This window comes from Colius striatus, chromosome 3 (assembly GCF_028858725.1).
Source record: "Colius striatus isolate bColStr4 chromosome 3, bColStr4.1.hap1, whole genome shotgun sequence".
In the NCBI taxonomy this organism is placed as follows: domain Eukaryota; kingdom Metazoa; phylum Chordata; class Aves; order Coliiformes; family Coliidae; genus Colius; species Colius striatus.
In genome coordinates, this window is record NC_084761.1 from 20,704,145 (window position 1) to 20,732,030 (window position 27,886).

Here is a 27,886-nt window from a genome sequence, read left to right on the forward strand (position 1 = left end):
CTAACAAGTTACTAGCTCTTTGAGAACTTGTTCCATAGTGATGTCTAACACTTAGGAATCTGCACCTACCACAGCTCTCAAGTCACATGAGATGGGCAGGCAATGCAGCCCGCCATGTGCTTGGTCAGCAGAAGATGGTACAGCACACCTTTGTAGCCAAGGAGGTGTTGGCATACCTCCAGGCATGCAGCAAGATGTGGCACTAGCCAACACATCACTGGGATTACAGCCAGCCTAGCGCAGCTTTTAGTGGCCACTTTTCAAACCCAGGGTGGAAGCAGAAGGGTGCTTCTTGTTTTGTGTGAGAATCAAAGGAAATAAATTACATTAAAAGCTGATAGCCCAGAAGGACAAATAAATCACAGGGATGATCCATTTTAAAGGAGAGATACTAAAAGTAGCACTAAGCAAGTCCCAAACTAAGCCCTGCTTAGTTTCAAATCAGCTCAAGAAATAAGAACAAAAGGCCATGTCGTCACGTGCCGAGTGCCCTTAACTCTATGGGATTTTAAAATGGTTACAGGTGCTGATGCTAGTAGAGGAACAGGTGCATGCCCTCCACCCTGACCAACTCCACCTTGCAGGACAATCCTTTTAATGGATTTAATGGAATTGAAATTACTCTCAGTTCCTCCTATATAAACACTGTTATTTCACCTAAAAAATTCCCAGGACTGATCACAAAGAGTATTAATTTCCACACAGATGAAAGCATAGGCCACATGCAGCCCCAGGAGGACCCTACACTGGAGCAGGTGGGTGCCTGAAGGAGGCTGTGACTCCGTGGGAAGCTCACCCTGGAGCAAGTTCCTGGCAGGAGCTGGGAGTCCGTGGAAAGAGGAGCCCACACCAGAGCAGGTTTGCTGTCAGGATTTGTGACCCTGTGAGGGACTCAGGCTGGAGCAGTCAGTGCCTGAAGGGCTGTTCTCCCAGTGGGTGACCCACGTTGGGGCAGGGTGTGAGGAGCTGCCCCCGTGGGAGGCCCCATGCTGGAGCAGTTCATGAGGGACTGTAGCCCATGGGAAGGACCCACACTGGAGTTCATGAGGGACTGTCTCTAGTGGGAAGGCACTCCACACTGTAGCAGTGGGAAATGTGAGGAGGTCCCCCCCTGAGAAGAAGCAGGAGTAAAGTCCATCTGTAATGAACTGACCTCACAACCCCCACCCCTCATCTCCTGCACTGCTGGGAGGGGAGGAAGAGTAGTCCTGGGAAGAAAGAGGGGTGGTGTTTTAAGATTCAGTTTTACTTCTCATTTTCCCTACACTTTTTTGATTGTTTATTAATAAAATCAAACCATTTCTCCCCAAGTTGAGTCTGTTTTGCCCATGATACTTATTTATCTCTCTATCTTATTTATTATGATACATATTTATCTCTCCCCTGTCCAGTTTAGGAGGGAAAGTGATAGAACAACTTGGTGAGCATCTATCGTAAGTAAAAACTCATACGTCAGGTAAATAGCAGAAGATTCACTGAGCCTTTTGGTGAAATCTGGGTGAAATCTAAACAAGTTAGCATACCAGTTGAAGAAAAATCAGATCCAAATCCCTCCCATTCCTCACAGCAAAATAGCCCCATGAAGTAGCAGAACAACAGAGAAGATGCATTTCCCTCCAGAGAGAGGACAGCCCACACAACTGGAAAAGACTTGGCTCTTTTTGTGTCAGTAATGACTTGAATAGCATAGGAACATGTATGTCTGTCTTAACTGGGCATAAAATTACCTCTCCACAAGAAGTTTCCATGAAGGGAACACAAGGTCCTTTGAGGGCCTGAGTACCACAGGACCAGCAACAGCAGGTGGATGCCTGGAGTTGGCTAAAGAGTGTGAGCTAAGAGACTGGGGGGGAGAAGCAGAAGAAATGATGTCTGTATGGCAAAGACTGGAATAACGTAGCACAAGGCTCTAATCAGTTAGCTGAAAAAACCCTGAGACCAGGAAGGCTTTCACGCATAGGGCCCTTAAAACAATGGTAGTATGTAATAAACTAGTTCTTCCATGGTATGTGGCTGTTGGCCAAAAAAAAATGTCATTGTGAACCCATTAAGTGAAAGGACAATGATAAGGGTGAGTAGGGGGTTCACAACCTAATAAATGCCATCAGAAGTGCCTGCCATGAGAGAAATGCAGCAAAGGGTGAAAGAGGAAACAGGGGCTCCAAGAGAGACAAAACCCAAGCTACTACGCAACTGACAGATGAAATATGATGGGACAAGATCAGCAGTAAGACTGCTCTCTCCAAGTCTGCCAGCTCTGACAAAAGAACACCAAATTGATGGCTAAGATGAAAGAGAGGACCTAGCACAAGCAGTGAAGATGCAGTTACTTAACAGAGCAGGGAACTTGTCCAAAGACTATTTTATGTATTTGTATTGCTGCACTTCATATATTAAAATGCAGTCCTTCACTAAAATCACTACAAGCTATGTAGGGGAATACAGCACGTTGAACAGTGACTTTCGTCTCTTCTTTCATAACATCAGGCTCCTAGAGCTTCAGTATCTTCAAAAGGTCAGTTTAATCTTTATGTAAAGTGACCTCTGCAGTCTTTGAAAGGTTCCCATGTAAAAACACTATAGTTAGCCAAAAGGAATGCCTTCCTAGCCATCTGTCTAAAGTTTGCACTTCTCAATGTCAAGCATACACTCACTCACTACTCATCAATGACTCAGACTTGAACTGCCAAATTCCTAACAAGATTCAGAGGCTACTCCAGAGAAGCATGTTTAAAAGGTGAGTTAGCACTGTACCCTGAAGAATGGAGTGGCTCTAAAAGATGGAGCTCACATAAAGTCAAGTCAGGAATATCTAAACAAGAGAAGAAAACAAAAAAATGGTATGAAGTCTTCATTTGACTTGTTGAAGATCCTGCAAATCCTGTTTGTTTCGAATGAGCAGACCAAGTCAGTCACACTGAGAATTTCTAGATTCATCAGAACATGAAGCCCAGAAGACACATGTTGATGAAAGCTACAAGGCAATGCACCATGACAGGAAAATATAAGGAAGCTGGCAATGAACTAATCAGTGGATGTTATTTAGACAGAACAACAAACATGTGTTTGGGGTATTTTCACTGAGTTTTATATAAGAGACTCTTGTGAGACTCTTATCCACAACCCCATAAGCTGCTTTTCTTTCTCTCCTTGTTGGAGCCATGAGAGGTTACAGAAGCCACCAAACCTGTCCTGCTGTGATCTGATCTAATCTGCCCAGTAGTGTTTGGATATCATAGAAAGAAACAGAAGACTAAGAATGCACAGCTCTGGGGAACAGGGGAGGGGAGTCATTCTGGAATGCTTGATTGAAGTTTTAGGCCAAGTTGTTCAGAAGAATGGTACTTTTGGATTTTCTGGCATCTGCCTCAAGCATTGACCACAGTTCCTTTAAAACTATGTCCCCTTCCAAAATGCCCCAATGACCACCCAAAATAGCCCATCTTGGTGGAAAACCTTGTCCTTATTTTCAGTATTTCCATCTCAATAATTACCAAGGCTGACTAAATGAATACCAAGCTGTATTTTGCACTATCCAGTTCATAAATGTAGAGAGGTTTTAGACCACTCTCCAATATCTGTCAGAGCTGTGGTATAATGACTATGGCATCCAAGCGCTGTCCTCATTTCAGGAGAAAAAAACCTCAAACTGCTTTGTAGGTACCAGAGGCTGGCTGCTGCTTTACCAAGGCATGCCACTGAGATCTGCACTCTAAAGTCTGAAGCAAACACCAAGGTCTTCTGAGAACATGAATTCCTCATCACCAGCAGTGACTGCATGGAATAGCACATTGTCCAAAGCAACAAAGGCTGGGCACAGCTTAACAACAAAAACAAGTTGTATAACTGCAACATGACAGGCAGAGGTCTACGTAAAACACCATCTTGATGCCTTGGGTTTGCACAGTGCCAGGCAGCTTATGGGAAGTCCTCCTACCTGCCTGACCCTGCAGTACTGCCCCAGTAGGAACCGGGGTTGCTGGCGGCGGGGCACCATGAAGGAATTCAAACAACATGGTGCTCATCAGCAGGAGCCTCCTTCACCCAAAAGCCTCTGAACACCTCTCCAGCAGCACAGTGTTTCCACCAAGGAAGTGTCTGAGTTTCCTATACCCCTTCTCAGCTTTCTACTGCTAAGGAAGTTGTCCCAGTGTTTCACAACTAGACTAGGAGTATCACCCAAAGGAAAGGAAGGGACAGACTTTCATAAAGGCTGAGATAATGACAGAACTAGTGTACAGACTGGAGTTATCTCAGCAGAGATAGATCTCAGCTGTATATATATATATATATATAAGCAACCCTAGCATCAGTTTTCAGGTTAAGCCCAGCACCACTAGTTCTGGGTGCACAGATGGGAGAGGGAAAGACGTTCCTGTGTTCCATAGCTACACAAAGGCTGTGACTGTTTGAGGTGGCCAGGCTTGAAGGAACCCAATGCTGACACAGGGTCAGGTATCTTCTACCTTCTGCCTCAATATCTCCCCATTTGCCAAGTGATTTCTGCCATGTACCTTCACTACTTCTCTGCACCTTGACCCATAGCATGGAGTGTATCTCTTAAAAATTTATCAATTCAGTGAACGGGCAAAAACCCTTTGATGGAGTCAACCAGAGCAAACACTAGCATTACATTTTACAACCATGATTGGGTCTCCCCAACACATTTTGTGTTACCTTTTAATTTGAAATGTCCCAGAAAAAAATCAGGAAGGGTAAATGGCATATCTGGGGCCCACACCTGAAGACTGAGCAAAGGCTGTATCTGTTCTTCAATCTCCATCCTTAATTGTCATATCCAGTATTACTGTACCTTAAAAAAGGGCTGTTAGGTAGATGAAGGTGCATGCAATGGGTGGGAGAAGACAGTTAAAGATGCTTAGACTTGCATCCTAACTGAAATGTCCCAGGAGAGAACCAAACCATCATGTAACCTGCAGCTGCACAACTACAACACTAGCCTGCATGGACACTGATCCTGAGCAGCACCTACAGAAACTGAAGCAAAACAATAGTGGGCTTAAAAAGTGACCTTTGTAGGATTGTTATCATGAGGACACTGACACAACAGAGGCTCATGAACAGTCTCTGGACAGGACTACTATGCACTGTCCAGGTGCCTGCGCCTTCGTGGTAAGGACCAGAAGCTTTAGCAAGGCTCCAGTAACTAAAAACATCCACTCAGAGAAGTTGCTACCATCAAAGGCCATGTGATGGCCACCTTTCTAATTAGCATAGCCCTCAGCAAAATTAGTTTCACCATCAGGTCAGAGAGTTGATCATTTCTAAACCTGTAAGAGGTGGAAAAGCCAGTTACTGTCAGAGTGGTATGGAAACGCCTTCCTTCATTGCCACGTACCTTACTCTCACAGCACCTACCAGTGCAAAACTTATCACCTCTTAAAAGAAAACACCACCCTTCCATCACAACAGGCAAGCCACATCATATATTGACTCAGCTGTTCTTACAACATTTTCTTGATTTCTCCTTCATGCACAGTCAACTTATCACTACCTTATGTAAAGTAAGTTTATCATTACCTGAACTTGGATTGCAGTTTTTCTCACAGGGCTTGGAGTAGGCAGGTATCAACACCTTGTCACACAACCCTAGGAACTTCAAAGCTCATGCTGATTCCTGACCATAGACCAAAGATATCCTCCATGACCAGAACAGTATCCCATGCAGTGATGGGGGAGACACACTTGCTGGAAACTGTGTATAGTGAACACACTCATAGATTTACTACCATCAAACTAACAAATTACTGAAAAATCTTAATGACAAAAATTTGTGAACAAACCACTTCATGAGTGATTTGTATTTCACAGACATCATGGCACTTGTACTATTGACTTAATCACCCCCTGCTCCCCACAAAAAAACCCTGCTCTCAACTTTTCCATAGGGATTTATCATATTATCTAAAGTCTGCAGTGAAGCTAGCTGTGCAGCACAGCATTTAGGTCCTAATCTGTGCTTGCCATTCCCAACCTGTGCCAGCTGCTGTACGGAAAGAGAGCAAAAAGGCAGTGCCAGAGTTCTCATTGTTTTGCACAAGCAAAGCCTGGCTTGGTTTTACCAAAGCAAATGTGTTACCAAAGCAAAAGTGCCCATTCTATCTCTGCATATAAATGAAAGGTAGCAAAGTATATTAATGAAGTACCTTCTGTGCTGAAATTTTATCTGATGAGTTTTTAAATCATATTCTTTTCAGAAGCAATTAAAAACTAACTGATATGGAACAGATCTTCTGGTTATTTCTGAAAATGGAGAAAGTCTGCCTTACAGTCAGTGATCAAAACCTGAGAGTGGGGATGAGAGAAGAAAAAGGAAACAAAGAAAATGGGTAAATACAGCTCATTTCTCCTACCTTCTGCCTGCTGTTAATAAAGGTAAAGATTTTCACAGTTATCTTTACCCTTTCAACCTCTCTCCTCATTGATTCAACCATCAAGTAATGATCTTAGGCTTACAGCATCACACAGCTTTCTACCAGTAAAGTGAAATGACACAACAGGGTCAAGAATAGAAAGCAATAGGGAGTAAAGTGTGGGGAAGAGTCAGCTAAAACAGAGAAAGTAGTTACAGAAAGTTGTTACAAAATCCCTATTTGAGGCTCTCTATATAGTAAATCCCATAACGATAACAGAATCCATGGAAAAGTTTCCACTGCAACAGCATTTTTCCTGACTTTACTCCTACAGCAGTGGTATTGAAGAGATACTTAGCAGTGGTATCTGAGATACTCTCGAGACCTCTTCTTTGCAAATGATGTGAAATGTAGGACAAAACACCTGATATGAGTGCTGGTCTCCATCTCCTCATCCACACAGCCAGAGTGAAAGCCTTCCAGCAGGAGAGCTGTCAGGCTTGAAATCAAGCATTCTCCACCCCACCATGAAGTCAAGGTGGCAGCAAGCCCAGGGGAAGTTATGCTCAAAGAGCCAAGAATACCTTATCTCAAAGGATAAGGTGGAGCTTTATTTTTCCCCTCTTGCAAAATTGGTTATTAAGTAATCTGTTTGTGTCACACATACCAGCACTCCTAACAGTGGCATTACAGCAGTATGTCATTACCTTCAAGGAAAGGAACGTGCAGTGCTCAAAATGAATGGGAACAGATTTCTCTCACAGGAGGTTCAGCTTAGGGCAGCACCTCTTCATGATTTCCCCCAAGAAAGCCTATATCTTCACACTCACTTTCCCTCCACACTCTGGCCTGAACGCAGGCAGATCCATCACCTTGCCAACTCACCTGCTGGGCACTTACATGCAACATCAGTGATGATCAGCAAAGCATCACTTTGTAACTAACGTATACTGAATTCACCAGTTGAGCCCTCCCACTGATAACGGTAGTAGGGGATGAGCTAGAATGGAATAATTTTCCAACATCAACAGCTGATATCCCTAATAAAATAGCAACATATTCCATCGTAGAACCACACTGAGGTGCCATCTCGGAGAAGCATTAAACAGCCCCTGGAATCAGGCCAAAGGGACATACTTTTGTCAGGTATGTGTGGTTTCTATTAACATTACATTTACTCATCAAGGGCATGACTGACAATTGCCTCAAGATGAAAATGTCTCAACAACCCACTGACCAGAAAGGCTCGTTTTTCCCTCTCCTTAACAAGCAAAGTCCTTCCCCCTCCCCTACACCACTACATAATCAAATTAGTGACTGACGTGATAATTCAGAGTTTCTATCTCCATCTCATAGACATAATGCAAGACCACCAGCTACCAATAAAATGATACTACTCTGTTTCTCTCTTCTTGTGGGAATGTGAAGAGAGAGATGCTTACAGTAACAACTTGAAAATTCTGTCTTCAGAACTGTCTTCTGTTTGAAATCAAACCAACTAACAAGCAACAGAAGCATGTAATAATTTTGCAGCAGGGTTTTCCTGTTCTCTCCTGCAAGCTCCTGTGGCTGAGGAATCCCCAAGTCCCATAGCCTTAACGCTACACTGTCAGCTCTTTCCTCATAAAGGTTACAATTCCCCTTTCCCTGTCAGAGGGAAAACGGTCTCTCCACTGAGGTGTTTGTTTCTCCTATAAGTTCAGTGAGATTTAGAGTAGCTTTAAAGAGCCTCCTTGAAAAATTTGATGAATATTGACTGCTAGGTTCAAAAAAATACTGGGAAAGGAATGGAAAGAAGGGGGAAAAGAGATAAAAAACTTTATGGTATGTATGTTGTTTCCTCATCAAAGTAGGCCAAAAATAAAAACTATTAGAAAAATACAATACACCTGAAGGTAACAATTCTACTTGCCGTTACTTTCTTCTACAGAGGATGAAACAACTGTGAACCTTTTAGAAAAGCAAGTTATAACCATACCATGAAAGTGGCTGAAGTAATGGAGAGCACTTCAAAGCTAACACCTTCAGGTCTCTAGACAAATGTTCTCCCCACCTTGAAAGACTGCAGAAATCTAGCAGAAAGATTTTAAAGCATCTGCACAAAGTATCATTCAAAGGTCTTCAACCTGAAGTTTTAGCCCCCCCATTGGAACTTAAACTGAACAAAAGTAGATTTAGATAGGATAAAAGGAACACGTTGTTCTCTGTATGCCTAATGAGGCACTGGGACAGGTTGCCCAGAGAGGCTGTGGCTGTCTGATCCCTGGAAGTGTTCAAGAGCAGGTTGGATGGGGCTTAGAGCAACCTGGTCTAGTAGAAAATGTCCCTGCCCATGGGAGGGAATTGACCTAGACAGTCTTTAAAAGATCCCTTCAAACCCAAAACCATTTTGTAAGTCAACAGTTCATTCTACACATGCAGACTATGACTGTACACGGGATGCATATGTGCCTATTAGATACATACAAGCACTAAGCATACTTATATACAGGGTACACATCTGTGTGGAGAGTTAGATGTAGCTGAGGACATGGATAGAATCATAGAACCATTTAGGTTGGAAATCTTCCCCTCTAAGGCAAATAAGATCTCTTCAAAGCACCAAAACCTTCAATGATGACTTGCACTGTAATGCCCCAGATTTGCCAGGTACACTATGAACTCAAGGCTGTCTCAACTCCAGAAGAGTGGAGCGGCTGAGCAGCAACTCATCAGCCGCATTGCTCCAGCGCCATACGTGTGTCGTGACCTGGCAAGATGCTCCAGCACCAGCGCCGGCCCCGCCACAGGCAGCACTCCTGCTGTGATGCAGCCAGGTCACTCGCAGAGCCCAGCAAGATCTGAGGTGATGCCTTCAGCACAAACAAGGCAATTAGTTGGAGCTCCAAGTCTCTCCAGAGGCCCAGAGAAGCAGACACAGTTCTCAAAGGCCTGTCATGTGCAATTCGAAATACTTGTTTCACCTCCTCTTCTCTTTTCCCCAGCGAGATGAACTGCAACTGGTCTGTTAGACCAACTCAATCAAATGACAACATCTACACTGAAGGAGGGAGATAAACACACCACATCTACAAATATGACTTAAAGCATTAACCACAACCCTTTTCATAGCACCTGCAGACAGTGAAAAGGACACTCCCACATGGCTCTTCACAAACAACAATTTGTATTATGTTCTTGGAGTGTCAAACATGGGCAATACACACCACAACAGCATGTGGCAATATTTAAGACAGTAAATATTTCCCCTCAAATATTTTTGCTGTGCCAAAATGTCAATTATTCTACAAACAAAAGACTAATACAAAACCCCAGTCATTTCAACCCTGCAGACAGCAAACAGCCTAATTAAACCCAACATGATGATTTATAGCTACTGAGCACAGACCACTTCATACAACAGAGGAAGAAAACACACAGGCTTTTTCATCGAAACGACTGGTTTGGTTTGCTGGAAGTGTTCCAGTTCATCTTTTTGGAGATTATTTTCCTTTTTACTGCTCGATTCTTTACCATCCATTACCAGTGACAATGGCATGGCTGTAACATTACAGCTTGCAAAATGTTTTAAACCAAAAAGCCACAGACATTTGTTTGCAAATAAATTAGAATAAAATTATTTACCTCAGTCAAGAGGGGAACTATAGTGCTGTGAGGTGAAATACTGGCCTCCTTTCCCTTCTAGGTATATACCCTATCATTCTTTCCTCCTTCTCTCCTACTAGTTTATCAAGCACACAATCCTTATAAAATAAGAAAAAGAGAATTTGCTGCAAATAATTAATTCCTATCAGCTCCATAATTTTCCACAAACAATGTTAATCTAAACTCCTTTAAATTCCTTTCACCTTTGAGATTTCCACAACATTTTTAGTTAGAGAGAAAATAAAAACACTTTCAAAGGAGTCTACTCTTTTTCCTAACAAGTGAGGAAATCGTTTGCTCTGTTAAAGAGCTCTTCTCTCAGGAAGGAGAAAAAATCATCTCTTTGTGCTTCCTAAGACAAAAGGATAACTCAAGTAAAGGTCCTCTTACTGCCTTATGTCCACTCCAACACTTGGTACAAATGCTGCTGGTTTTTCCAGTTTGCTTCTCTATCTGCAACACCTGACACCATATTCCAGCACTTCCAAGTGAAGCAGTGATGGCAAGCCTTGACAAAACTATATTCACAGAGGAAAGGAAACCAAACAGTCCTGATAATTCACAGGCACCATGCAAGGCACAGCAAACACGGCTTTCTGGAAGCATAAACATGTGCATGTAACAACAGTCACTCCTGAACTGAAAAAGAGCATTTTAGAAAGTCAGTTTCACCCCGATTAAGCTTATCGGTGTTTCAGACAATTTTAAGATTGATTACTTGGCAAAACAAAGGTGCCCTTTTTCTCTGCTGACTCGTGCTGATCTTATGTATAAATACAAATTGTGAAGGCACCTTTTCTCCCCAGCAGTCCAAGATATCTTACCTTCCACTTCTTCTTCATCACATACATGTTTAAGGAAGGAAGCCCCTCTATCCAGTACTGCCTCGTCTTCCATCCTATAGTAATAGAAAAGAAAAAAGGAATGCTCAGACTTCTCCTGGAGTGAGCTATTGGAACCAGCCCAGGTCCTGGGCAGGTTAACTTGCAGGCTGTTGTTCATGTTCCTGCCGGCACTCTTGTTCTCCTTCCAGTGCCTGCTGTTCCTTCATAGAGCTCCTTTCACACGGCGTTTGGTTTAAGCTGGCCTCTGACCTTGAGAGGGCATCAGTGGTGACAGGTGTGAGAAAGGTAATCCCAGCTAGAAGGCTTTGGGGTTTTTTTCCTGTTTCTCAATTATTTTTCTTTTTTTTTTTTCCTCCTCTTTTTTCTTGTTTTCTATGCACAGACACACAGGCAGGTTTGAGACTGTCTACACAATAGTCAAGAGTCTGTAGAATTCCAGTTTCTCTTTTAAAGTTCTTCTAGAAGACAGCAGCTGCAGAACCACATACACTAGCAAGCATGCACGCTACACACAGACACACACACGGGGAAACCAGCCTTCAGACAGCCTCTTAATACCAGCAAAGCACACTTGTCTGTCGGGAGGCAAGCTTTGTGTCACATGTTGGCCTTACGGAAATCTGACATACGAGGATTATCCAGAGACCAAGCTACAGTAAGTCAGACCATCACAGCAGTCCTTTATGTGTGTCACCCATTCATTCATCTATTTGGGGACAGGTTTTAGTAGTTGCCACCTTCTCCCTCCCTTTTTCTCGCTGCCTCTGATCTGCTTCTCTATACAGGAGAGACTTCTATACCTCCACCACTGAAGTCCTCCCGTGGCACTGCCCAGAGCTCGCGCTGCTGTATTTCACCCACAAAGCAAAACCCTGCAAGGTTTCCCAGCGTTCATCTGCAAAGTCACTTTCGAGAAGCAGATACAAAAATGATTAAATAACGAAGGAAAAATAATCTAGCTATATTAAATAATCTCCTTTTATATCACTTAGAGGCTAAGCACACATTTCCTGGACAGTCACAATGGAAGCTTTGTATCTTAATTTAGCCAGAGACTGAGATGGTAACATTTCACTACCAATAGCAAGAAATAGGTGTATGTAGGTAACAAGCAAAAACCAGTAACTTTTACTTATATTCCCTGAATGGAATGGGGACAAACTCAGTACAGAAAGAAACAAAGCCTCGGTACAGAAAGAAACAAAGCCTTTAAAGACCTCTTCACATCCATATCGCTTTCACTTGTGATCCCACAAGATCCTCCAAATGCAGTAACAGCAAACAATACAGTTTATAAGGGCAAATTCAAATTCAGGAGAGGATAAAAACTGAATGAATGAGTACCAAGAAATCAGAATGGCTGAGGATATCTACATTGCATATCAACACCTACCTGAACAAAACCAGAAGATACAATTCAGACATAAACAAAAGCAACAGAACTCTCATTTTCTGAAGGTAGTAGCACAGAAGCCATTCTTCCATTTTTGCCAAGTTCTCCTCCACCTCAAGCACCTTTACTAACACACCATTGCCCTCATCCTTGGCTCTTAGTCTGCAGTTCAGCTCCCATGAATGTGTCATCCATGTCACAGATGAAAAAGAACACAGCAAAACAGGTCGCGTTCAAAATCAATAACTAAGCATATGGAAACATCCATTTTTCTTTTGCATTACTGGATGGCAGCAAATAGTACAGCACCATACCCAGATTCGAACATGACCATTAGCTCCTAAGCACAGGTCCAATTCAGATATTTGCAACGAGGCCCACCTCCATACAGGCTGTTTTTCCCCCACTGTCTGCTGGAAATCCAGAAGCCAGAGGACTTGAAGAACAAATTTTCCTGACTTTGAGGTACCATTTTGCAAGTAGCTTCTGCCCTGCATGAAGGGGTAGGACATGCTTCTTGCTGACAAAATACACAAAGCCAGCACTCAGGCACGCACACAGAAGCCTTCCCCGAAAGCTCCAGTTCTTCATTAAATTATTCAGGAGTATTTATGCATCTTTTCTAAGGCAATAAAATGGCATATATTTCATGGATGCTCTTGCCTGTTTGCAACGATTGTGAAGGCACATCCTTTCCTTAACAAAAAAAAACAACATTTTTTCCCCTAGAGCAGCACAGTAGCTACTTGCTATAAGCACAACTGAAAACATCTGGAACAGATGGGACTGGATTTCCAGCCCAAACACAAACCACACATGCTTTATTACTCTGTAAAGTCTTGTTCTTACAGTTTCACACACAACATGCCCCGGCATCTGCCTCTGTTCCCTGAGCACCAACACATTCAGGCCTCTCAGAATGTGTGTATGTGTGCAACCACACCTGCACATCCCACAGCCCCTGGTCAAACCTCTTTCCTTGGCCAGTTTCTCCACATTTTCTTAGGCAGAATCTCCACTCACGCAGCAACAAAGAAGCAACAGCCTCTTGGCAGGTGGGCAGAGGGAGAAAAGAGGGGAAAGGAAGGGAGCAATTTCCACTGCCTGCAAGGAAAATACAGTGCTGAAAATTCACCAAGTGTCCTCCATGTAGTAAAACGTCTGCTCAAATTCTCCACCACAGCAGTGCATCTTCCCAGCATCCCTCTGCCTGTTGCTGAGTACCCAGCACCTTGCTGGAACAGGCCCTAGACACCTTTCCTCCCTTTGATAAAATGATCACATTTAACAGTGCACTTTCAAGCTGCGGAGGCTTGGAAAACTGCTTACGACATACTACAAGGCTGATGCCTTCCCCAAAACGCCAGCAGAGCAGATCCCAAGGAGCTGGGGGGGGGGTTTAAAGGGCCAGGAATAGAGCTTAGGTCGCCTTGGCAAGATGCCTCATCTCTAATCCGCGGGAGTTTAGTGATTAGACTCCCAAGCGCCACCTCCCTTGACTTGGTCTTTTCTGCCCTTCTCAGATTACCGCAGGATTTCTTCAGGCCAAAATCTAGCAAGAAAACATCCTTTGTAGATTTGCACAGGGGAAATATTTCAGCCCCCTGGAATTTTTCAAATAACATCAAGGGGCAGTTGCAGATTTAGAAAGAAAAAAAAAAAACATCACATGAAATAGCAAGAAAAACTTCACTTGGGTCTTCAGAGGAAAACTGGCAGAATCTTATCAGTAAAACACTGCAGATATTTCTACCATCCCAGAGAGGTGACACACACACAAGATAGAGGAAAGGGTGGAAGTTTTTTTAGGGCCTGAACAGAAAGGTGCCTTAGTTTAAGTCTTGTAGTAAGGTAAAAAGCATGGGATATATAGTCACTTTTTTATCCAGATCCACATCCTCATTACTGCTACCAGAAGGTTTTGGAAACAAACCTGAAATATTAATTAAAAAGTATTGGTTTTCTATTTTCAGAGTTCAGACCTGAGCAAGTCATGTACTCTGACAGAATACACCCAAGTGAGCTGCTTCAGTAATTGGCCTCTCTGGTTAGATAATTAGATCTGTACCCAACATTTTAGAAGTGACAATATGTGTCAACAGGATTTTAACAAGAGTCACACAGAGCCTACCCAACACAGCATGCAACTCCAACCAGAATTTGCAGACCGCTTGCAGGTACAGCTCACAGAAGTATCCTGCCAGACTACTCAGAAAGAAAAACACCAATTTAATACTAACAAGGATCCTAGATTTCATAAGGGAGAGGAAGGTCAGTATAAAATGGGCAAAAGTGACAGAAATCAAAAAGCACAAAGCAGAAGAGATGATGAAAAGACTGTTCTCCAGCAAGCAGAGTTCATTCTGAGAAACGAGCAGCTACGTTTGGCTCTTTGCTCTGGGTAACTTTTGAAGTAAGAGCATTTCTGGACATTCAGCATTAGCATAGCAAACAGGATTGGGATTCTAAAGCAAAGTGGTGTGGCTCAAACTCAACTTATTTGCAAAAGGCAAAAAAAAAAGTTACTTGAAACTCTTTGTGTCCTTCCCCTTGGCTACACGTATCTGACAGTCTCTGCTTTGTTCAGCATACTTTAAATTCTTCCTGCAGGTGTCCTTGTTTCAGCACTAAACAGTGGTAATACACCAACACACCTTCACAACATTTCTCAAGCATCAGGCAACCTCAGCTTTACTGTTCCTTGTCCCAAGGGAGGCAGAGGCTTGAGGCAAGCCCTCCTCCTCCTCCTCCTCCTCCAGCCACAGATGGAGTGCTGCCACCGCCCGGCCACCGCTGCAGTGGCCACATGAGACACCCAAGCTCTTCCATACAACTCGCTCAAGGTAAATAGAAACATAGCTGGGGAGCAAGAAATCAGAGTTATTACTTGCTGTATCGGGTTTGCGTGGCAAGGTTTTGGTAGCAGGGGGGCTACAGGAGTAGCTTCTGTAAGAAGTTGCCAGAAGCTTCCTCTGTGTCTGATAGAGCCAATGCCAGATGGCTCCAAGAGAGACCCACTGCTGGCCAAGGCCGAGCAGTTAACATTGGTGGTAGCACCTCTGGGATACTGTATTTCGGAAGGGAAGAAAAAAAAACCCTGTACAACTGCAGGTAGCAAACAAGGAGGGAGAATGTGAGAGGAACAATTTTGCAGACCCCAAGGTCAGTGAGGAGGGAAGGAAGGAGGTGCCCAGGTGCCAGAGCAGAGACTCATGGTGCAGCCCATGGTGAGGCCCTGCCCCTGCAGCCATGGAGGCCACTGGAGAGCAGAGGTCCACTCACAGCCCAAGGAGCACCCCACACCAGAGAGGGTGGATGCCTGAAGGAGGCTGTGGCCCCATGGGAAGCCCACGCTGGAGCGAGTTCCTGGCAGTACCTGTGGAATCATGGACAGAAAGAACCTCACACAGGAGCAGGTTTGCTGTCAGGACTTGTGACCTCATGGGGGACCCACACTGGAGTAGCCTGTTCCTGAAGGACTGCCCCCATGTAAGGGACCCACCCTGGAGTAGTTCATCAAGAACTGTAGCCTATGAGAAGGACTCATGTTGGAGACATTTGTGGAGGACTGTCTCCTGTGGGAAGGACTCCATGCTAGAGCAGGGAAGAGTGTAAGGAGTCCTGCCCCTGAGGAAGAAGGTCTAGTAGAGAATCTGTGATGAACCAACAGTAACCCTCATTCCCCATCTCTCTGAACCACTGGAGGGGAGGAGATAGAGAATTCAGGAGTACAGTTGAACGTAGGAAGAAGAGAAGGGTGGAGAGAAGATGTTTTTAAGATTTGGGTTTATTTCTCATTATCCTACTCTGATTTGATAGGTAAGAAATTAGTGTTTTATCCTCAAGGCGAATCTGTTTTGCCCATGATGGTAAATGGTGAGTTATCTCTCCTTGTCCTTATCTTGACCCATACGAGTCTCATTATATTTTCTCTCTCCCCTGTACAGATGAGGAAGGAGAGTGATAAAGTGGCTTTGGTGGGCACCTGGTATCAAGCCATGATCAACCTGCCACACTTGCTGATAAGACTTGATGATTCGGAGCATTTCAAATGTCTTTTGCAATCAGGAAGAAACTCCAGCAAACTCTGGACTGAGCAGAGAAAAGAAAACCAAAACCAAACACCAGAGCCATCTCTGTGATAGCATAATGCAGAGCCCATGTGAAAGTCACATTTTAAGAGTAACCTTTCAGCAATAAGCCAGGGTGCAGTGTGTCAACAGCTTCAGGGAGGAGAGAGGACCACGAACACTGGGTCACAGCGCAGCAATGCCTGCCAGCTGAGAGAGCAGGGCTCCCAACAGCATCGGGTCAAACCTGCTAACCTAAACATGCCTGCCCAGCCATGCAGCACCTGCCACAGCTACTGCTTTACAACTCGTATGGGCAGCTGTGCAGAAGCTGTCTGCATTCATGGGAAAGGCAAGTAAAAAAAGCATGCAGAATCAACCACACTTGTCTGCTTCTCAGAGCCTGGCATAATTTACCTGTCACAAGTTTTTCTTCAGAAAACTGCTATCCATAAAGTGGAGTGGAAGCACGATGGATGGGTGTGCTGGAGGAGAAAAAGAGCTAAGACCACATCAGGCATGGCTGGCTAAGCTGTGCAGCGGGTCTCACAATCCTGCAAGGACTTCACCTGAATCTCCTCATACACTGCTCCTTCTCACCATTTACCTCCCAAACACAAAAGGGGGAAGCTGTCCAGCACAGAAGTCATTTTTCCTCTTAGAGGTTGTAACGTAGCTGAGGAGACTCTACAGCTGGACAGACGACTACCTCTGACAGCTTCACCTGTTTGGACACTCCAATGTCTGCTACACAAAGGACTGCTGTCCCTCTGCAATTCCTCCCTGGGCTGCTGGAAACAAAGAGTGACCCATGCACACAGACGCATCAACAGCCTTTTTGCTCCTGATAATCATGACCAAAGCTCACAAAAACAAATATGACATAGCTCACAAGGAACAGACACAGGTACAATCACTGCCCCACTCCACACTGCTCCTCCCAAGGTATAAGAGAGCTGCTTGTGACAACCAAGATGGTACTCAAAGTCCTTCACGGGCTGAAACCCATCCTTCGCCATCATCACTTTTAACAGGAAACATCATTCAGCTTTCAATGGCAGACAGAAGAATGCAAACATCAACTTGACGTGGAGGCCCACACAGACGGAATGCACAAGGTCTGGATCTGAGTAGAAAAGAGCCACCAAAGGCTTCCCTGTCAGCGACAACCTTCACTATGCCACTCAAGTTAGCTGCCAAGTGTATCTCAAAGATAATGAGTCAATAAGCTAAACAGGCTTCTTCTGACAACAGGCTGCAGAGAGGCAGAGATAACATTACTTCTTTTTTCTGCAATCTGTGAAGCATTCGGATACTGCAGTCATAGTGGCCAAGAGGAAACTAGGAAGGAGACTTGGTCCCAGTTGAAGCTTTCACAACCAATATGTGAACAGTTGAATAAGCAGATGTAATGTGACCAATTCCTGTCTGGGGGTTAGATGTACTTTACTTTTCTCACGTAGTTGCATATGGGCTCTATCACATAGAAAAATGAGCCTCTGACTATACTCAGCATGGTCTGGTTGATGCACTTTTAGAAAGCATTGCCAAATTTATCTTGGATGCATTTTCCCCTGTCAGCTCTAAAATAGCATTTATTTACATGCTTCCTCAGCAAAAGGTTGTACTCACCATGAGCAGAGGACAGAAGCCTCTGCTTTCTGCAGAAAGAACTTGCGCTATAATATTTTTTTAATCCAAACATAAACCCAGCTTCTTTTAAAATAACTCTGGATAATCAACAGAGAGCTAATACCAAGATGACTGCTTTGCACGATGCAGTCGAGCAGAGCAGATGCAGACTCATATCAGCTCTTCCCCCTCCTGCAGACTTTGTGTCTGACTGGAGAACGCCATTTCCTCTCTCCAGTGCAACACAAATGATCTCCTGTACAGAACCATGAGACAATTACAAATGCTACACGTCTAAAATCTGTAAAATCAACAAAGGTGCTAAAGCCCCCTTTTCTCTGACAATGCAGGACACACAGGAAAAGACTGGAACACACAGAGACTTGAAGGAGCATTGACTGTTCATTTGTTTTGGGTTGCGCTTTTCCGTTTTGCAGTATCCGCGTCTATTTTCTCCTTCCAATCAGCACCTGTTGAACCACGAGTGCAACACAGTTGCTGATTAATTGCATGTGCTGCAGTGAAACAAGGGGGAGGCAAAAAGAAAGTAAGCTTTGGAAATTTATCATCTTAATCCCAATTTACAAGCAACTGCACGTTCAGGATTAGTTCTCTTTTCAGAGAGCATGTGGATACTCAAAGGTTCGCTGTTGCTTGCTTGTGTCTCTCAAGCATGACAGTGACATAAGCCTTCTGTTGCTTGACACTGAAGCACGCTTGTTAAAACAGCTTTGGAGAAAGGATGAGCAAAACACATGGTAAGTATGCCCATCAACAATCCACATCAATCATTGAGGTTATGCTTCCCATCCTCCACCTGATTAAGGTTTCATTTCTAGTCCTAAATAGGTCAACAAGAAAGCTGGAGAGGGACTTTTTATGAGGTCCTGGAGTGATAGAACAAGGAGTGATGGCTGTAAACTGAAACAGAGTGAATTTAGATTAGATATTGGGACTAAGTTCTGCCCTGTGAGGGTGGTGAGTCCACCTAGGTCCAACAAGATGGCATACATAGGAAACAAACCACTGGCCCAACCTGGTGTACTTCTGCACAGAATGCAGAAGGTAGGCCAGCAAAGCACAGCTCCTGTGTCCCTGGCACAGCTTTGTCAAGAACTATCCCTCCTGCACCCATCAGTGTGCTAACACACCTCTGCATTCAGCTACAAGACAGCTTTTCGCATTTCATGCTATTTCACTTTTTTTTCCTTTTTTCATGCTCAGTATGTTCTTGAGAATAAGTCCTTTAAATAGACATATTCTCTCAGTGCTTCTTTGCCTCTCAGCAACCTCCTTTCTGAGAGGTTGCCTCCTCTTTTCTGTAGGCAGCCATTTCATAGAATCATAGAATGGTAGGGGTTGGAAGGGACCTTTAGAGATCATCTAGTCCAAACCGCCTGCAGAAGCAGGTCCACCCAGATCAGGTCACGGAGGAATGTGTTCAGGCGGGTCTTGAAGACCTCCAAGGAAGGAGACTCCACACCTTCCCTGGGCAGCCTGTGCCAGGGCTCTCTCATCTTCACAATAAAATAGCTTTTTCTTATTTTTCTTATTTCCCTCTATGTCTCTGCCCATTCATTCAATTCACGTATTTTCCCTTTCAACTGACACTGTGGCCTTGCCAGCAGGTTATTAAGACCTAGGGGAAACCATCAAGCAAACTACTGGGTGTTTCTCAGATTAACCAGGCAGCATCAAATAAAATACAAACCTTGATACAGGTTATTTGAAACCTCTCAGTTATGTGGATTTCACTCCAGAGAGTGTAACCCAATTGTTCAGGAATACTTTGCCATGCTATTTAGATTACTGAAAGTGGCTTTATTGATCATGAATCACTTTTGAAAACTGAGGGGTATGGGGGTAGTGACTTTAATTTGGTTTGGTTTTGTATAAATTCCTAATTAAGCCATCTCATCATTACATGAAGTGTTTCACTTTACAGAGGTATTGTTGGGGATTGAAATGAAGGCCCATTGTAAGATGTAAATGTGAGTCTCAGTTCTGGACTAAATCTTGTTTTCAAAAACTTACTGACTGGAACATCAAGAATTCTAAAGCTTTATCTCAACTCACAGGCAAAACCTATGAGAGCACCTTCCTGAAACCCAGCTAAAAATTCTTTTAATTTATTTTGACAACAGAAGTTACATCATTTGGATTTCAAATTAAATCTGTGACAACTTCAGAAGAACTCTTTAACTTGGGCATGTTCCAAAGGAAAAACAATTAAGAGTGAACGAAATTGAAGCTGTCTTCTGTACAAACAAGAAAGTGGCATTATTAAAACAGAGGGAAATACAAGGGAGAATGTTGGCACTGGAGTCTAGAGTAGGTGTAGCAGTTGAAGCCATTATTTTATTACGTTTAGATTGCTTACCATGAAATGACACAACATTATAAAACTGATAAAGTCAGTTACCTCTTTGTTTTCATTTTCCTCCTCTTAAAGAAAACCATGGAGCTGTAACGGGAGACATACCAGCAAGGAAAGTCACATTTCATTCAAGTTTCATTTTGCACCTCACTTAAAGCCGTCTCTCCAGCAATACAGGGGAATCTTTGCAGCTGAGCACCCACTTCCTGACATCTCCCGCATACATCTGCTGCATTTAACATAGCCAGAGCCAGGAGAGGGCATAGAGATGCTCTGGAAGGTTTCACTTATGTAGGAGCTCTATGAGCCGAGCCATTCAACAGGAAGAAGTGATTTCGCACTGCAAATATTATGAATATATCTGTTTGAGGGTAACATAAACCAGACGTTTTTGTAGCTTAATCTTCTGCAAAGTGTGAAATACAAATCATAAAAAGGTTCTCTCTAGAGGCAGAATGGTGTCAGGTTTTAAACCCACAAGCAGTAGTGAATTTTTCCTAAAAATTATTATTTCAAGACAGCCAGCAGAATTTCTTTTTTGCCATGACTGTGATAATGTCATGTCCTGAAATATTTTTGTTACTTTTAAACCTTTATAGGCAACTTCTTACTTGATGCTGTTTTACACATCCATTACACATGGCTGTTCCTACAATTTTTTTTCAGTTTTGCAGAAAGATTTAAAAAGAAATGGAGTTCAATTCTGTCATGAAAAAGTTCCTAAAATATCTCCCACCTGCTTCAAAGCATGTGCTTGGACAAAAAGAGTTAGCAAATTCTTAGGAGCAGTTCAAAAATGGGAAAGTGGCAAGAGGAGAGTGTGCATTGCAGGAGTGGACTAAACAAGAAGGTTAATATGAAAAGGTAACTTCAAGCCATACAGCATATGTTTGCCCCACTTAAAGAAAATTAGGCTGGATATAACAGATTATCATTTAGTGCATGATTTCAGGCTCAATAAACCTTAGGTGAAACTGCTCCAGAGGGCTGATTTATGAGAGCATTTATCACATGCTCTTCAACTAAACATGTGTCTATTGAAAAACAATCTTGTTTATGTAGTAGTTGCCTTTTGTTCAAGCCTCCTGCAAGAGTCTTTCTCCAGAAATCTGTGCCTAAGTGTACTGTATCATAAGACCAGATATCATGGTCTAAGAACTGCCTGCAATATTACAGCATGTGTTTTACATCAGCTCAGCACACAACATCAAAATAGGTGTAAGACATTAAAAGTACATAAGAGACAGGGGATCTGCATAAAACTCTATATATGCAGATGTATAAACCTAGACAACAAAAGAGCGACTGCAGGAATCTTCTCAGCATCTACTGAATGTTGTCTATAGAGTCTAAAAAAGCAAGGTATGGGCAGCTAGGACCTGACACACTGTTTGTCACCTAAAGACACGGATGTTGAAGTAAGCGTCTCAGTCTTGCCAGACTGGTTTTTAAAAGAAAAAGGGTTATCTGAACTAGGAGTTCCTGGGTTTAAGTCCATTTCCCACTCAGCAAAAGAGCAGGCCCTGTGTACAATGCAGGGTGGGGCAGCACACCCAGTGGCACTACTAATCCAGACCTGGTTTTCCCCAGGGAAAACAACCCAGTACTCCCAACCTCAGCTTCCCAGCAAGCAACTTCTGCATTCATCCTCCCAGGTGGCTGTCTGGCGGGAAGTTTCTTCTCTGTAGCAATAACCCCCTGCACACAAAATACTCCCACAAACACAAAATATGTAAGACTAGTTTATATCTTAATTTCACTTCTGTAATGACAGTTTGGAACTTCTCCCTTCCTTAAGGCTTCGCACTTTCAAAGGCACGGTTCCTAGAGCTGCACTTTCTCCTCCCCATTCACCTTCCGAAGCATCTCTGGGATGCTGAAGTCATTCTAAAAGCATCACAAAACTCCAGACCACCGACATTAATATCAGGCCTGAGCCAGGCCAGGCCCCAGCCAAGCACGCAGTACAGAACATATGCTGGTGTTACGCTTTCTGCTGGGAGGAGGACAGATAATACCTGATCCAGCACAAAGCTCAACTGGCAGAGGCAGAAAGCTTCATTGTATAAAATGTTTTGGACATATGTGAAGCAGCCAAGGGAGCTAATGCACCTTCAGCACTTCACAGAGTGTGGTCACAGCATTTCTGATCCAATTCTCAGCATTCTGAAGTGATAAGCAGTTTCATGATCTGCTGGTTTCAAAAAAAAAATAATCCAGCATAAAGGATATTTTTAACATGGATGATTTCAGTAATCTGCTTCAAAACCCGATCTCCTACACAGTTCATGTGGCACAACTGAACAGAACTGAACGGCTTTACACAAGAGGGAACTTCTTGAAGCACTCTCGTCACCAAAATCCATGTGTGTGCTGTCCAACTACATTTTGTAGAAAGTACATGACCGAGACCCATAAGCATATCAAGAGTTTTATTTGATTTCTAAATACTAGAGGCCTTGAGGGGGGAAGGAGAGAAAAGGAAAAGCAGGGAGAAAGGGTGGGAATCAATATCTGCAAACTTTAACATGTTAATTTCTACAAGTTAGTCAAGTTACTCAAAAGAAAGAAGGGATGTGATACCATTTGAGGTCACATCAAAAAGAGTGTGATTAGAGCACACAAGTGTAAAACTAAGATAGAAGAGGCAAATTCATGAATCCAAATGTCAGCGTGTACATGCAATCCAAGTGGAAGAAAGACAACTTCTCAAAAAGTATTAGGCACAAAAATCAGTGGGCTTTCAGAGACTGAAGTGCTCCAAGTTAACCTCATCCTTACTTTAGTGACAACTGCTTGCCCAGAAGCCTTTATAGCAACTGCTCCCCAGAGGAAGACGAGACAAAATCTCTCCTGAAGAAGGTCACTGGCATTGGTCCCAGTCTGTGCATAAAACACTAATTTAGTAATAGTCAATCAAAACTAATGTAGAGCTGATAGCTAGAAATGCTGACGATTTTCAAGTAAACACCATTCTTACGTCCACCCTCTACCTGGGAGGGGGAAAAAAAGCAACAGCACAAAAAATCCCAAAAAACTGCAAAGTACAAACCAGTGCAAGTTGCAAGTTTACTAAAGGTGAAGAAAAAACATTTTCAGAGAGAGAGCAGAGAAATACAAAACCAAGCTGTTTTAAAGCTATCTGAGAATAAACTGAAATAAAGAATTTCATTACTTCCATCAGTGTAAACTCCAATCAGAACAACAGAAGATAGTAAGTCACAGCCCACCGCACCATGAACCCGGGAGCCATTCTGTCTCTCAAGAGTGCTGAGTGCTTAGCAAAATACCAGTTACACCAGCACAAGTCCCAGAACCTAAAGGATGCAGGTGCCTTAGGAATCACCCCCACGAGGGCCATTCAGCAGAAATGGGGCTGCAAGTGACAATTCCTTTCTGTATCATCACAGAGACTTGCAATCCTGTTCAGAAAGATCATAGAATCATAGAATAGTAGGGGTTGGAAGGGACCTCTAAAGATCATCTAGTCCAACCCCCCTGCTAAAGCAGGTTCACCTAAATCAGGTCACATGGGAACACATCCAGGTGGGTTTTGAAGACCTCCACAGAAGGAGACTCCACACCCTCACTGGGCAGCCTGTGCCAGGGCTCCCTCACTCTCACAGTGAAATGTTTTTTCCTTAAAAGGAAAAAAGAAGCTTTTTTGTGTTCCAGCTTCTTTCTATTACCCCTTGTCCTGTTGCTGGATACAACAGAAAATAGTGATGCCCCAACCCCCTGACATCCACCATTTAGATATTTGTAAATATTAATGAGATCCCTCCCTCCCAGTCTCCTCTTCTCTAGACTAAACAGCCCCCGTTCCCGCAGCCTTTCCTCATAAGGAAGATGCTCAAGCCCCCTGATCATCCTGGTGGCTGAGGTCTATCTAAGAGATCCGTCTATTCGTCTTCAGGAGCTATAATCAGGCTGAATCACCCATGTCTGACCCCTGGCTATCACTAATCAGACTTACACCCACATGCAGGGAAACTTTTCTGCTACTTGAAATATCACATCATGATATCAGAGCAGCAGGTTCATATGTGGTTTTGCCAATATTTTCAAAGAAAATAGCTGTGATGGAGCAGTAATGGTCACTGGGATAAAAGACATGCAACGGGAACCTCATAGCTGTGTCTGCTAGCTTCACAAAAGAGCTCACCCACACATTCATTGCTGTGACAGCACTTGCAAAGAGAGCAAACAGACACTTTGCACACTTCTCAATAATTTTTTCTGCAGTGGCCAAGTAGAAGCAGGTCACTGGTGCATGAAGCAAAGCACTACCTTTGGGTACCCCTTGCCCTTCCACATGCTTTGCTGATTGATGAGAGCAAATGCTTTGCAGTGACCTACTTACCACCTTGACTTTGAAGCATGGTGCCAGCGAAGAGCAGACCAAGCCCGTGATCTTTAAACTTGGACCCACAGACTATCAATTAGCCATTAAGAGTCTGGCCCAGACCAGGCAGGGGCACATGATTACTTTTTTTGACGCATTAGTGAGTGAACAAACTGATACAGGCTCTTTTGCCACCAGGACACTAACTGGAACAGAGGGAACATGATGCAGCATAAAAGCAGAGTGGTAGAAGCAGACAATGCATGATCCTGCATAAAGTCAATCCATTTGGAAATGTTAAACTCACTTTACCAGCACAATGAATTTGCTACTGGATTGGCATTTTGCTTCACGAGACAGTCATGTTCTTAATTTGGTTCTAAGTGCCCTAAAGCTGGATTTACTGTATCTTCCAACCACAGCCAAGAGCACATAACTGAACTGCTGAGCAGGCAACTCCCAAGTTTTAACAAGACTGTCCTCTATATGACATCCATTTAAGGGCAGCCCAAAATAGACTTACCCCTATCAGCCTAAAACAAGACTGAGAACAAAACAATAACCCACAAGCTGAAAAGTAGCTTCTCGCCAGAAAGTGCTCATAGCTACTTCTTAGTAACAGTGTCCCACTGTCATGGAAGAACAACTTGTGGGGAAAAAAACTCATGGGAGCACAGTGATGCTGGTAAGCAGAATAGCTGCAGGAAGTCCTGGGTCCTCCAAAGTAACCTAAAAACTAGCATAAATAACTAATGAGCTTGTCAAGAAGACCAAGCAGATTTCTCTAAGGAAAGAAAAAAAAAAATGGAACTTTAGCATAGGTATTGCTTTTGGACAATGTCTGGAAAACCTCATTTACTCTAGGAAAGGACTTGAACAAAAAATATCCTTCTGGATAGAAACAGCCTAAGAAATGAAGATCATTGGCATCTCCCTTTACCAAAGAAAGGTCATTTGCGTGGCCTTTTAGTTACTCAGATTCCTGTAGCGTTTTACAGCCAATCAAGCAAGTTCCCAGGTTTCTATGCAACTCAGTCCTTGACAATGAGGGATTCAAGCCATGGCATTTTAATATAAGATATATAAAAAATATTTTATAGCTCCTATTCTCTTTGCTCTTCTTCCTGAACTTTGTCAAGTAAGAGTTCCTACTTACGCTTTATGAACTATAAACGCAAAAACATCCTCAGGAGCCATAGTCAATGTTAACACACTCTACGTGACACACAGGTCACAGCAAAACAATATGCAGGTTGATTTTAAGTAGAGCATGAGAATTAGTGTGCGGTGCCCATGAGAGTCAAATTACAAACGTGACAGGCCAGGACTGTGTGCTAAGATCTGATACACAACCACACTGAACCTGGTTTATTTCCTCATGTTGATCATTCACTGTCCACATTCATTCTGCTTTTCACACACATTTGCCTTGAGAATAATAAATCCAAGAAAAACAACTTTCTGTAACAGGTCCAAAACAGTTGTTTTGCTTTGGTAATATATATTCATAAAAGCACAACAGGATAAAGTAACTTTCACACTCCTTTGTAGATTGGCAGAGCCAAGGAAATATTTTGGGAAAAATGTTAAAAAGGGTGGAAAATGGAAAAAAGGGGGGCAGAAAAAAGGGGGGGAATGGAGAAAAGAAAGGGGAAAACAAGGAGAAAAGAAGGGCAGAAAACAAGAAGAAAGGGGGGGAGGAAAAGGAGAAGGGGGGGAGGAAAAGGAGAAGGGGGGGAGGAAAAGGAGAAGGGGGGGAGGAAAAGGAGAAGGGGGGGAGGAAAAGGAGAAGGGGGGGAGGAAAAGGAGAAGGGGGGGAGGAAAAGGAGAAGGGGGGGAGGAAAAGGAGAAGGGGGGGAGGAAAAGGAGAAGGGGGGGAGGAAAAGGAGAAGGGGGGGAGGAAAAGGAGAAGGGGGGGAGGAAAAGGAGAAGGGGGGGAGGAAAAGGAGAAGGGGGGGAGGAAAAGGAGAAGGGGGGGAGGAAAAGGAGAAGGGGGGGAGGAAAAGGAGAAGGGGGGGAGGAAAAGGAGAAGGGGGGGAGGAAAAGGAGAAGGGGGGGAGGAAGCAGAGAAAGTAGAGAAGGGAGCCGAGAAAGGAGGGAAGGAAGTGGAGAAAGGAAGGGAGGAAGCAGAGAAAGGAGGGGAAACAGAAAGAAGGGGGAAAGGAGGAAAATGAAAAAAGGGGGAAGGGGAAAAAAATGAGGGAAGGGAAAAAAGGGGGGAAAAGGGGGGAAAAGAATTTCTGGCATTGGGTGTATCAGGCATGGTCACAAAGCAAGCCAGCGTGTCTGGGGATGGACAGGGCAATGCAAGGCCACATGCGTGGACAGCACCCTGCCAACTTGGGCATTACCTGGTCTCTCTTTAGCTGTTCCAATTCATCTTTCCATCCACTATTCCTGGGTGCTGTACTTGCACAAGCTGGTGCCTGCCACTAGTCATCTTTAACTAGAAATCTTCATTCCAGAAGAAGGTACAATGGTGGCCAACTCCAGCTAATTTTCAACAGAGTTTGGATACGAAGGTGCCTTTTGTCCTTTTGGTGATAAGGGCCTCAGTACACAAAACAGATAAAATGTACTCACATCTTAATCATCAGCTACCTGGCATTTTCTTAAATACAAGGTATAACAACACTGATCACTGAACCTAGCTTGTTAATCTTCATGTAATCACAAATTTCTGAGACACCTGTTAACAAAGAAAAGCTTTATGCCCAGCATCTAATTGCAAAATGGCTGTTTAAAGGTAAAAGGAAAATAGTCTACAGTAATATTAAATCCCAGTTATCTGCACTTATTATCTTGCATTTTTTTATTGCTAAGTGGAATGACTAGTCTGGGAACAGGGCCAGAAAAGTTGGGCTGATACCACAGTTCAAGACGTCACAGACATTATCAAGAATTTCAAATTAGGGTCATATGCAGAAGCATACTGATCTCTTGGTGAAAAACACTGAGGTGTGAAGTCAAGCCTCCTCAGGAAAATACTAAGCTGATTGTAAACCAAGGCACTATTGTACCAGGAACACTTAACACAAATTTGTCTTATTCGTCATTTAAAACTAAAAAGGCAGAAACAGGTTCAAGAAAGATCGTTTCATTTGTAGAAAAGTAATTACAGAAACTTGTATTTTTCAGAGAAATCTCTGTGCACTCCCACATTTCCCCACCACTGAAGCTTCAGAGGACATTCAGGTTACTTGCC

At 43.4% G+C, this 27,886-nt stretch overlaps 1 protein-coding gene across 3 annotated transcripts in view; it reads right to left on the bottom strand.

The window, feature by feature from the left end:
* The window catches only part of SLC4A4 (solute carrier family 4 member 4), a 246,237-nt gene that overhangs the window by 150,014 nt on the left and 68,337 nt on the right, over window positions 1-27,886 (bottom strand). For all 3 annotated transcript variants that reach the window (XM_061994177.1, XM_061994176.1, XM_061994178.1), the window contains one exon: window positions 10,844-10,917. In XM_061994177.1, coding sequence (XP_061850161.1) covers window positions 10,844-10,917 — 74 coding nt within the window. The remainder of the gene's footprint in view (window positions 1-10,843; window positions 10,918-27,886) is intronic.